The following is a 12,165-nucleotide window of genomic DNA, read 5'->3' on the forward strand; positions in this document are numbered from 1 at the left end:
TATAAGGAGTAGTACGTGTAGGGTATTTTTTGAGGAGTTAGTATTAGGTAGCGTTTGTGTTTGAAGGTAATGAGATAGAGACTGAGAGACTGAGACTCAATATCATGTTTGTTAGTTCAGAGATTAGTATTAAAATTTCTGTCTCTGTATCCAAAATTTCAGTATTTCAGTATCTCCAAAAAGTGGAGACATAGGGTACTAAAATATTTAGAGATGGAGACTTAAAACTTTAATAATATTTTATATCTAAAATACCCTCATTTCAATTAATTAATTCTAATTTTACCTTTATGCAAATCAAATTAGAGTTTCATTCTTGTTTCAATTTCTGTCTCCTATTTTGCATCAAACAAAATATTGAGATTAATTTTCAATTTCTGTCTCTTAGTATTTGTCTCTCAAGCTCAATCTTTCTGTCTCTATCTTTCTACCAAATGCTACCTTAGTTTTGGTGTTTTGACAAGGTGTTTTGGTTTGTTTTTTGTTAGTTGTTGGTCTTTGGTCTCTTATTTTTATCGAATAAGAAGTAGATTTTTTATTTGATTTCCGTCTGTGTTAAGTGTTTTGGGCCGGGGTACCATTTGTAAGGATGAGACTTGTTGTTTTGATAGTTAGTCCAATTTATCTGTTTTGTTGAGCTCTTATACTTTACTTTCTATTTGTGGTTGAGCAACTCTCCTAAATACAAAAAAAAAGAAACCAATTTTGTTGGCTGTTAATCCAACACCAGATGATAGCAGAAAAAGAGTAAACTCAGAATAAGAGTAACTTCATGTACCTACATACCCTTGTCCACTTCACCATTTGTCAAATTTAAGGATGAACTCAAGGTTTTCTCTAAAACTATCCTTGAGTTTAAGGGTGCACATCAAATTTATATTCTATTACTCGTCTAAGTTTATTATAAAATGTTTCTTTTGGTGTATAAAAGTTGCCATTTAATTGCTAAAAAAAGTTAAATAATTAATATTTAATTTAAAATATAAAAATTAATAAATTTTAAATATTTAAAATTTGATATAAAAGGTAAATTCGACAAAAAAAAAAATCAACACCAAATAATAGAAACTACAGAATTTGCATTATTGTAGTTGTTCATCCCCTTTTATTGGTTCTGTTAATTATGTTACAAAAAGAGATTTTAGTTTCGAGTTTAGGAACTTAAGGAGTAGTACGTGTAGGGTATTTTTTGAGGAGTTAGTATTAGGTAGCGTTTGTGTTTGAAGGTAATGAGATAGAGACTGAGAGACTGAGACTCAATATCATGTTTGTTAGTTCAGAGATTAGTATTAAAATTTCTGTCTCTGTATCCAAAATTTCAGTATTTCAGTATCTCCAAAAAGTGGAGACATAGGGTACTAAAATATTTAGAGATGGAGACTTAAAACTTTAATAATATTTTATATCTAAAATACCCTCATTTCAATTAATTAATTCTAATTTTACCTTTATGCAAATCAAATTAGAGTTTCATTCTTGTTTCAATTTCTGTCTCCTATTTTGCATCAAACAAAATATTGAGATTAATTTTCAATTTCTGTCTCTTAGTATTTGTCTCTCAAGCTCAATCTTTCTGTCTCTATCTTTCTACCAAATGCTACCTTAGTTTTGGTGTTTTGACAAGGTGTTTTGGTTTGTTTTTTGTTAGTTGTTGGTCTTTGGTCTCTTATTTTTATCGAATAAGAAGTAGATTTTTTATTTGATTTCCGTCTGTGTTAAGTGTTTTGGGCCGGGGTACCATTTGTAAGGATGAGACTTGTTGTTTTGATAGTTAGTCCAATTTATCTGTTTTGTTGAGCTCTTATACTTTACTTTCTATTTGTGGTTGAGCAACTCTCCTAAATACAAAAAAAAAGAAACCAATTTTGTTGGCTGTTAATCCAACACCAGATGATAGCAGAAAAAGAGTAAACTCAGAATAAGAGTAACTTCATGTACCTACATACCCTTGTCCACTTCACCATTTGTCAAATTTAAGGATGAACTCAAGGTTTTCTCTAAAACTATCCTTGAGTTTAAGGGTGCACATCAAATTTATATTCTATTACTCGTCTAAGTTTATTATAAAATGTTTCTTTTGGTGTATAAAAGTTGCCATTTAATTGCTAAAAAAAGTTAAATAATTAATATTTAATTTAAAATATAAAAATTAATAAATTTTAAATATTTAAAATTTGATATAAAAGGTAAATTCGACAAAAAAAAAAATCAACACCAAATAATAGAAACTACAGAATTTGCATTATTGTAGTTGTTCATCCCCTTTTATTGGTTCTGTTAATTATGTTACAAAAAGAGATTTTAGTTTCGAGTTTAGGAACTCTAATTTGCACTGCAGGTATTGTTTTTTGGATCGAATTGCATTTTAAGTCTTATTGGGCCAAGATTGTTAAGATTTTGTGGGCTCTTACGCTAAATGCATTGCTGAATTTCCGTACATATAAAAGCCCGTTTAGGACAATTTCCAATCTGCTAGGTACTTAATGTAAATAGAAACTTGTGTCTTTTTTACCAAAAACTAAAAAACGAAACTTATGTATCTAAAAAAAATGCAATTAGAATTTTAGAAACTTTGGTTGGGGTTGTAGTTAAATAATAGGAGTTAGAGGTGTTCATGGCCCGGCCCGGCTCGAAGATCCGGTCCGGTCCCGAATTTTTTAGGGGCTAATTTGATGTGATTCCATCGGGTTTAGGGCCGGATAAGGGTCACAAAAATAGATCCGGCCATTATTTCGGGTCGGGTCCGGGCCATAGCTCGGGTTACCCGAACTCGGCCCGGTAGCTCGGTCATCGTACACAATTAATATTTTGTGTTATTAGTGATGGATGATGACTATTCTTATGTGAAATTTAAGTATTGTAAACCATAATATTTTGTGTTATTAGTCATTATAAGACTATAAGTTAATGTTTTGTGTTTAAAATGCATAAGACTTTAGACTAATGCATAATATTGTGTTATTTGTATTGATTTAAATATTTGGTGTTATTAGACAATATTAGTATTGATTGTGGTTATGCTTTAATTTTAGAGAAGGGTTAGTTATTGTTACATTTTTTTAAGTGAATTTTACTATGTGAATTGTGAAATCATGGTTGAAGATTAGATAATTTTTACATGCTAAAGACCCGATTTTCACCCGTTTTTTACCCGATTTTTACCCGACCCGAAAGTGCATAAATTTCATCGGGTCTAGAGTCGGATTATGGTCTAAAAATTAGGTTCGTTCTATATTTCGGGTCAGACTTGGGTTAGGCCAAACCCGATGTGGCCCAGCCCATGTACACCCTTAATAGGAGTTAGGGGTTATTGACTCATACGTCATGATAAATGCTCATGAAAAATATTTTTAAATTTTATTTTGTTTTAATTTTATTTTAGAAATTTTATAATTCTATTAAATATATTCTTGACTGTTAATTTTTTAAAAGTTTTTAGACCAATTTAATAATAATTTTACAAGAACAACCTTTAACACAAACAAACTAAACATAGTTGTCATGCATTATTAATAAATTGATTTCAAATTTTTTAAAAACTTAGCTACAAAAACATACTTGATGCAAATCGAAAATTTTAGGAACAAAATTAAAATAAATAAAAATTTGGGATCTTTTAAAATTTTTAATAAGTTTTAAATTTATAATAAATTTTAAAGCAAAAAAAATATACTTTATTCTTATAATAATTATTTTATTATATTATTATTACAAATACATAAAAGAAAAGAAAAATATCCAAAAACATAAGATAGGAGTTTGAATGCAAAAACAAAGAAGCGGATAAGAAAAAGAGAAGCAAAAGAGAAACGAAGTAGACACTAGTTTCAGAAATGGTGGCCGTGAATCAACACTGAACACTTTCTCTCTCTCTCTCTCTATTTATATTAATGGCGGTTGCAGCACTATCCAGCTTCACTTCGCCGTTATCCTCTTCCACCGTTAAATTCCGTTACTCCTTCTACTCAAATTCTTCGTTCTTCCTTAAACCCCTTCACTGCCACTGCAAGATCTCACCTTCCAATCCTCAACCTCATCATAGACATAATCATCGAGAAGTAAGTTCAACTTCGCACTCTTTTACCATATCATACATTCTTTATCCTTTACTTGCATATTTGTTTATTCATTATTCAATACGCAAGTTATGATTTGTTACTTACATTCTTTTATCTTTTACTTAATTGCTGTTGTTGACATTCATTTTTTCATTAATCATTAGTGTTAGGTGATCTGAGCTTGTATTATCAACTAAGGGTATGTTTGGGTTGATGAGCTTTCAATGGAATGGATAGTTAGTGATGGAATTGAATTTTTTTTTTGTTGGGTTCTAACTAGAAATCCTGATTTTAGTTACTCCCAATTTGGGGGATTTTGAGTGGAAATCCATTTTATTCAAATAGTAAAAAAACAAAGCAGTACATAAGCATCTCGCGTTAAGGCAGGATCCGGGATGAGCTGCACAGCCTAACCGGAGAATTACATTGGTGGCTTAGACAACTCAACTGTTGCTTCAAGGTTCCTCTTCTATTTTATCCAAAGAATGAAGTGGAATAATTGCTGCACTCCTTTGTTGTTGTTAGACAAGTCATGGCAAAGCCTTTTTTGTAGTCAACTATCTTAGTCGGAAAAGACTTGATGGTGGTTGCAGATGCTATATGTTTATTATTTTTGTTAACTTTTTGGCTCTGCTAAAACTGTAGCAGGAAGTTGTAGGGAAGAAGAAGAAGCCAAGGGAATGTAAAGAGGAAAGGTCTGGTAAAGGGAGTGTGGTTGGACCCCAAACAGCTGCTTATAAGTCCTTTGGCATTTCTAAGAAAGATAAGGAGTCATTGATATTTGACTCCAAGGATCAACAGGTATAGACAGGCACAATGGCTTATTCTTCATGCTATCATTGTTATGTACTTCTTGTGTAACAAAGCTAGATTGATTTGTTTGTGTTAGGGTTTGAAATGTATTGGTGTTGCTTTTTCATAACAACTTCTAATAATTGTGTTCAGGTTGAACCAAATAACATACAAGACTCTGCTTTCCTTAATGCTGTTGTGAAGGTAAAGTTTCACAACTTTCTTTTCATGGTTGATGGTTATTTTTGTTTTGTGCGGACAAAATAGTGAATTAGAGAAAATGTTAGGGCAATGCCTATTATAGAACATATGGTAGAATCTTGCCTTAGGTGGTTTGCTTATGCGTGAAGACATGTAAAAGCCCTATGAGGAGCGTAGATCTAGAGAATGCCATAATAACTAAAGATAGAGGGAGGCCAAGAAAAACATAGGTAAAAACTAAATTTTGTATGTTAAAAGCTATTAAAGTAGATTTATACGGTAAGTTTGTTAATTTGTTTTAACATTTTTCCTATGATTATAGGTTATTGATCACTTACTTGTGTAAGACACTAAATTCATATATAGATTGTTCATGTCCTTGTTAGGGAGCTTTTATGGCATAGCACTATATGATTGACTGTCCTAAATCTGAATGATCTCATCCATTTCATCGCATATAAGTTCAAGTGCTTTAATCAATGTATCCTCCTTTTTTATCCCCAATAAGGATCAATCCTAATCTAATCTCGGTAGTTTCATAGTTTCTGGTGTGTTGCACTGCTCCTGTATGCATTTTTTTTTTATTAATATATCTTTTTTCTTTGACATCTTTAGGTTTACTGCACCCATACTGCTCCAGATTACTCACTTCCTTGGCAAAAACAGCGACAATACGCAAGTACTGGAAGGTAAGGTTTTGAAAACCTTAACAGTAGAATAGTAAAAATGGATTCATTCTTAATCTTACAAGCCACCTTTTTTGCAGTGCATTTATGATTGGAGGTAGGAAACTAATAACCAATGCACATTGTGTGGAACATGATACACAGGTAATTTCCTTAATTGTCCTATTTTCTCCAGGCTGTAGATCCTGCAATATAAATTTTATTAATAAATTATATTATGTTCTTAGACCATAGAATCAGTTGCCAAAAGGTTATAAATAGCACCCCCGATTAAATTAAGTTTGATTTTGATATTACTTTGATGTCTGGACTTTAACCAATTATTTGTAAGTTCATAGAGCAAGTTAAAGACATTAAGCTGCCAACTTTTCCATTGTTGTGGTTTATTGCAGGTTAAAGTCAAGAGAAGAGGGGATGATACAAAATACGTGGCTAAGGTGTGTCTCCTATGAAGGACTTGTCCTTTTTATATAAAAAAAAAAAGAGTATTATGTGAAGAGCAGTTTGCTTAAATATCTCATATAGTAGTGAGTAAGGACATTAAGAAGTGTCAGTGAATAAGTCACTAAAATTGTATTAGTGCAGGTAAAATTTGATATATCTGAGGTTTACTTGTAAGCTATACCTTGCTTTTAAACTTGGAGTGAATTCATTGTAAAGTGCAAGTTTTGCATGTTTGCTTAGAAGCATATATAGCTTCTAACTCATGACATGTTCATATAGTTACTTTACTCTCAGTGAATGAACTGTACAGGTTTTAGCCAGAGGTGTTGATTGTGATATAGCTTTGCTTTCAGTAGAAAGTGATGAATTCTGGAGAGATGTGGAACCTCTCAGATTAGGACGATTGCCGCATCTTCAGGTTTGAAATAGCCTTCGTTTTATTTTTGTTTTTCCTTTTTTTTTAATTTGAAAATTGTCAGTGTTTCAATGGAAAATGTTAAAAGCATATATACCATATAATTTGTCATAGAATATATTTCAATTTGCATGGTTTGAACTGATCAACTGAAGTTTCTGTATACTTGTCGTGTAACTTGTAGGATTCTGTTACTGTGGTGGGATATCCACTTGGAGGAGACACAATTTCAGTGACAAAGGGAGTTGTATCTCGCATTGAGGTTTGATATATTGAACATAAAATTACCATTTTATATGCCGTAAAATCAATAAAAGTGTTTTACTCTATGGTTTTAGTGCTCAGTTATTGAAAAAACCTGTAATCAGGTCACATCATATGCTCATGGATCGTCTGATTTGTTGGGTATTCAAATTGATGCTGCAATAAATCCTGGTCAGTAGATCTTATAGTTGTTTGATTGTTTCACCTCCTCTCCAGCAAAAAAATTCTCCAGCCTCTTATTATTCTAAGAACCGTTGGAAAAACAACTTCCTCTTATATGGAACTATGTGCATTGATTTGATAGCCATTGTTTACAACTTTTGATTTTAGGCAACAGCGGAGGCCCAGCATTCAATGACCAAGGGGAGTGCATTGGTGTGGCATTTCAGGTATATTTTTTTTATGGTCTTCTGTTAACAGACTTGTATATTTTGCTATGAAAAATGCCAATTTTTATAAAGGAGGAAAAGGTTACACTTTCATGCTGGACATGTTAGAGTAAACTTGTCAGGTAGAATGACCATTTCAGTTCTTTAGGTTGAGATAATATCCCTTCAGATCTTAGTGAATGTCTTGTGCTAACTAATTAGAACTGGCATTATTCTGTGTCATTTTCTTACGGGACTTCACCTCTAGGTCTACAGATCTGAAGAAGCCGAGAATATTGGTTATGTCATTCCATCAACAGTTGTTTCCCATTTTCTGACTGACTATGAAAAGAATGGCAGATACACCGGTAAGAAAATCTTCTCAAATAGGTCACATTAGGCTGATTGGTCTTTACTATGTCTGCTAAAGGCATTGCCTCGTACTGCATGTGGAAATTTAATTTTTGTCTTAATATCATATTTGTACGACTCTGTCTCAGAACTTGAATGATTGATTTAAGTTCTAAGCTAGTGAGCTAATTAAAATTTCTAGATTTCTGTAATGATAGTTATACTAATACAAGTTGAGGCTACGTGCCAATGCCTTGACCATCTAAAAATGATTTCACATGTGTGTTATCTATTTTGTCTGCATAGATTCACCTCTGTTTATCTCTGCACACAAGAATATGATAATCCTAGTTAAGCTTATAGAAATTATAAGGTCTGTCTGAAACTGAGCTTTTACTGCCAGGTTTCCCATGCCTTGGTGTACTAATACAGAAGCTGGAGAATCCTGCACTACGAGCATGTCTAAAAGTACAGTCTAATGAGGTATGTCTTTGGCTCATCTTGGCTGGGTGAAGTAGGTTTTTATGCGACAACTTTACCTGTTTTATGCATAGTTGAATTTGACATTTCAAATTGCATCCTGCGCAGGGTGTGTTGGTACGCAGAGTTGAGCCAACTTCTGATGCAAATAATGTATTAAAAGAGGTATCAAAGTATTTCAACTTGTATGATATTGTCCTTGAATGTTCCATTAGTCGACAATCAACAAAGCCTTGAATCATTTCTTTGCTTCTCCACATAATTAGCCTGGTAGCAATTTTAACATGAAGTGTAGCTGTTGGAACTAAAACCTAGCTTTGGAGTCTCAAATACTGTCACACTATCATGCATTTTGATTCTTTTAAAAAAATTAAAATATTTGTGAAGTGTGCTAACTGTCAAAATATCTGTGAGTATGTCTTCTTTATTATTCTCATTAAAAATCAGTCATGTCTTCTTTTAGGTAGTTTATATCATTGTCATTAACCATGTAAAAGAATTTTTTATGATTGGATTTGGACAATACATACCTGTGGAACTGTTACATAAGTAAGCTTCCTTTTCTAGAGTTAATTGTACCAGATGGTAACGTTTTGCATAAAACTTTCCATTTCAGGGTGATGTTATTGTCAGCTTTGATGATGTTCGTGTTGGTTGTGAGGGAACTGTTCCATTCCGATCAAATGAACGAATTGCGTTTCACTTCCTCATTAGTCAAAAGTAAGAGATTTAGTCTCTTCCAAATTAGATAAGTTAAATGCTCCATTTGATTTCTGGTTTATCTCTTAGTTTTGCTAGTAACATCGATTGCCTCTTTTTTATTTTCTTTTTTCCTATAAAAATATTTTAGACCATTTTTTCTTATCTATTTGATACTTTTGTAATATTTTTATCTTAATTTGCCTAGCTGGTCATTGAAAGAATTAATTTAAGTTGACTTTTTTAAATAAAAAAAAAAAAAACAAATAATAGTAAGTGCTTCACCAAAAACCAGTTGGATTGAATCCAGCTAAAACTATTGGGAAAGGTTTAGTTCTCTATTCAAAACAAACCAATCAGATTCCATGATGTCTATATTATGAAAATATCTTCAAAGAAATTTATGACCTTCTGCCATCTGCTTTTTAATGGACGTTGATATTGTTAGCATGGAGACATAGAATAATTGTTTTGTACAGATTTGCAGGTGATACTGCAGAGCTTGGTATCATCAGAGCAGGGGAATTTATGAAAACCAAAATTGTTTTGAATCCACGAGTTCACTTGGTACGTGATATATAAATATCATACGATATATGCTCTCGTGCTCTAAGTTGCAATTTTTATATTTTAACCTCTCTTCTCTTCAAGGTTCCTTTCCACATTGATGGAGGTCAGCCTTCCTATCTAATAATCGCCGGTTTAGTATTCACACCCCTCTCAGAACCATTGATAGAGTATGTTATGTATTATTCTTCATATTTAGCAGTGTCCATGGTTTTTTCTTTGGGAGATTGTATTCCTAGTTTTTGTATTCTAATTTCATTATTAAACCTTCTGCAGGGAAGAATGTGAAGACAATTGGGGGGTAAGTCTGAATTTGACAGATTAATTTTAAAGCATAAAGTTGCAAAACATAATGTTTATTGCTGAGTTTATTTTATTTCTTTGGTCAGCTGAAGTTATTGGCGAAAGCGCGCTATTCATTGGCAAGATTTAAAGGTGAACAACTAGTAATCCTTTCACAGGTTGGTTGCTGGGTATCTTCTTTAAAAATATTTATGTATCTGATGTTGTTTTTGTTGTCTACATTTATTCCTTAATCTTTTACCAGTTTTACAATTTATTATGTAATTCATAACATGTAGCATTTTGGTATAATTTTGCTTTGCTTCTTTCTGATAAATAGGTCTTAGCAAATGAAGTCAACATTGGTTATGAAGATATGGGCAATCAACAGGTAATTTCCATTTTTGACATTTGAGTCTCACTAGTATGTTTCTCTAAGGTTATTATTTGTCACAGGTTTTGAAATTCAACGGAACTCGTATTAAAAACATTCATCACCTAGCACACCTCGTTGATTGTAAGTTGCAACATTCTTTATCTATTTTCCATTCATTTTATTTTGCAATATATCTCTCAAAGTTGTGCCGTTTCTTTTCTCTCTTGATCAGCATGCAAGGACAAGTATCTATGTTTCGAATTCGAAGATAGCTATGTTGCTGTTTTGGATAGGGAGGCTGTTGCTGCAGCTTCATCCTCCATTCTTACAGATTATGGTATTCCATTGGAAAGATCTTCTGATCTTTCGAAACCATACGTGGATACGCCAGAAGGCGACCAACCGTCTGGCAAGGAATACAGCGATAGTCCAGTTTCAAATTACGAAATCGGTTTTGATGGACTTCTCTGGGCGTAAAATTTTTGCAACTTAATGGATATACTTGAAAGCAAACTTTTCACAAATTTTTGGGTAGCAAGAAGTGCAGCAACAGTGTCATTCATCAAATCTTGATGTGAATCATAAGAATGGTTTTATGCTACCCTTGGAGCATTCCATAAGCATTAATCCTCCTTCCTTCCCCGTTCTATTATTATTAGATTTTTGTTGTTAGAAAATGGATAGGAAAGTGAGTTCATGATATTTATAATTTTCTTTTTTTAAATTCTTATTGTAACTTTATTTTTTTATATGAGTAAACCTGAAAGAATGGCATCAGGTTTGATCTCAAAATTTTCACTTGCATTATGTATTTTTAGAGAATAGTGCACATAGGAGTGGCTCTTACATAAGCCTTTGATGCAATCATGTAACATTTTTATAACACAAACCATAGTTACTAATGCCCGTTTTAATTGGGCTTCAGATGTGGGAAATTTTGTTTCTATTCCTATCCATAAGGCGTATTTAGACTTGGTAAAATTAGAGATAACTTGATTTCAAGTTGAATTTAGAAGGGCACAAAAAATACTTTTATTTGTTGAGAGTGGGATTTGAACCCACGCCCTTTCGGACCAGAACCTTAATCTGGCGCCTTAGACCAACTCGGCCATCTCAACTTGGTGTTATTACAAGCAAAATTAATATTATTCATATTGTTTTTAACTAGAAAATTACATATTAAAGGTACAATCTGAATGACCGTTGTTGAAGTGGGGGTGTCAGTTAATTTGGCATAATGGAATGGAAGAATGACAGTGAATGTGCCTCTCCACAGTTTCATGTATACAGTCCCTAAGGACCCTACCATTCACATTCATGTGTCTGATTGCCATTGACATTTCAGAAAGTGATAGAAGTAAGTATGTGTGTGTGTGTGATGCCAATAATACTACCCAACAAAAGCAAATAGCAAGTCTTTTCCTTCATACTTGTTGTCCGTGATTGAAATAACGACAAATTTATACAACTAAGATATATAAATTATAATATTTGAAAGTTAATTCGAATGTGAATGTGAAGTGACACAATAACCCACATAAACTAAAGAAAGCTAACACTATATATATAATAAGTGTGAAGTGACACTAATATTTAATTAGGTTTATTATGTAGAAAACATAGTTAATTTTTACATGATCATCTAAATAATTTTTTTTATTTATTTATGTGACAATATATGATTAAATATTAGTGTAAAAAAGTTTTGTAAATTGCATTGTATAAAAATTTAACTCAATAATGCATCAAAAGACAAGAAGAAACAATAGTAGCTTAAGATTCCCTTACAATTGCATTATTTGTCTGGCTTGTTTAGCCCCTATGTTTCTCATGGCATGGCCCTTTTATTAATTATTATTGTACTCATATGCACAATAATGAGCAAGCACCATTTTTCTTTTCTCTAGGGTAGTCATTCTACTTATTTTTATCCTCTCACTTTGCTATATAGCCTACCAAAATTATTATAATTCATGAACCTTTATTAAGGAGCCTATCTTTAGTATTTGTCTTTGGTCCTCACAATTTATGCTTCAAATAACATTAGATAATAAAATGATGGTAATTTTTTTTAGAGTAAACCTCAAATAAATTCTTGATTTTTTATTTTGAAGACAAATAAATCATTGATTAATTAAAAATATAAAAATATTTTTCATTTTCTAAAATACAAGACATCTAA

General features: G+C 32.2%; 1 protein-coding gene and 1 non-coding gene across 3 annotated transcripts; one reads left to right on the forward strand and one right to left on the reverse strand.

The window, feature by feature from the left end:
* Positions 3,775-10,935, forward strand: LOC107626110 (protease Do-like 2, chloroplastic). 2 transcript variants are annotated; one of them, XM_016328896.2, is made up of 21 exons: positions 3,775-4,058; positions 4,707-4,859; positions 5,004-5,054; positions 5,667-5,740; positions 5,818-5,881; positions 6,130-6,174; positions 6,492-6,599; positions 6,781-6,858; positions 6,965-7,031; positions 7,191-7,249; positions 7,497-7,596; positions 7,983-8,062; positions 8,168-8,224; positions 8,676-8,779; positions 9,238-9,325; positions 9,410-9,495; positions 9,602-9,626; positions 9,715-9,786; positions 9,948-9,998; positions 10,064-10,124; positions 10,216-10,935. In XM_016328896.2, exons 1-21 carry the CDS (start codon positions 3,891-3,893, stop codon positions 10,458-10,460), a joined length of 1,836 nt encoding a protein of 611 aa, XP_016184382.1. In that variant the 5' UTR covers positions 3,775-3,890; the 3' UTR covers positions 10,461-10,935. The 2 variants fall into 2 exon arrangements, with proteins under 2 accessions (XP_016184382.1, XP_016184381.1); XM_016328895.2 differs by having other exon boundaries at positions 3,830-4,058; positions 4,704-4,859.
* On the reverse strand, positions 11,021-11,101 carry TRNAL-AAG. The gene has a single exon. It is a non-coding gene; the product is annotated as a tRNA-Leu (tRNA).

Source organism: Arachis ipaensis, chromosome B02 (genome assembly GCF_000816755.2).
Source record: "Arachis ipaensis cultivar K30076 chromosome B02, Araip1.1, whole genome shotgun sequence".
Lineage (NCBI taxonomy): Eukaryota > Viridiplantae > Streptophyta > Magnoliopsida > Fabales > Fabaceae > Arachis > Arachis ipaensis.

What these genes read in the sequence shown, in the direction of transcription:
- LOC107626110 (XM_016328895.2), top strand. Translation starts at nt 3,891, where the DNA reads ATGGCGGTTGCAGCACTATCCAGCTTCACTTCGCCGTTATCCTCTTCC. An exon ending in ATAGACATAATCATCGAGAA is followed by an intron (nt 4,059 to 4,703) that starts GTAAGTTCAACT and finishes CTAAAACTGTAG; the next exon opens with CAGGAAGTTGTAGGGAAGAA. An exon ending in TCCTTAATGCTGTTGTGAAG is followed by an intron (nt 5,055 to 5,666) that starts GTAAAGTTTCAC and finishes TGACATCTTTAG; the next exon opens with GTTTACTGCACCCATACTGC.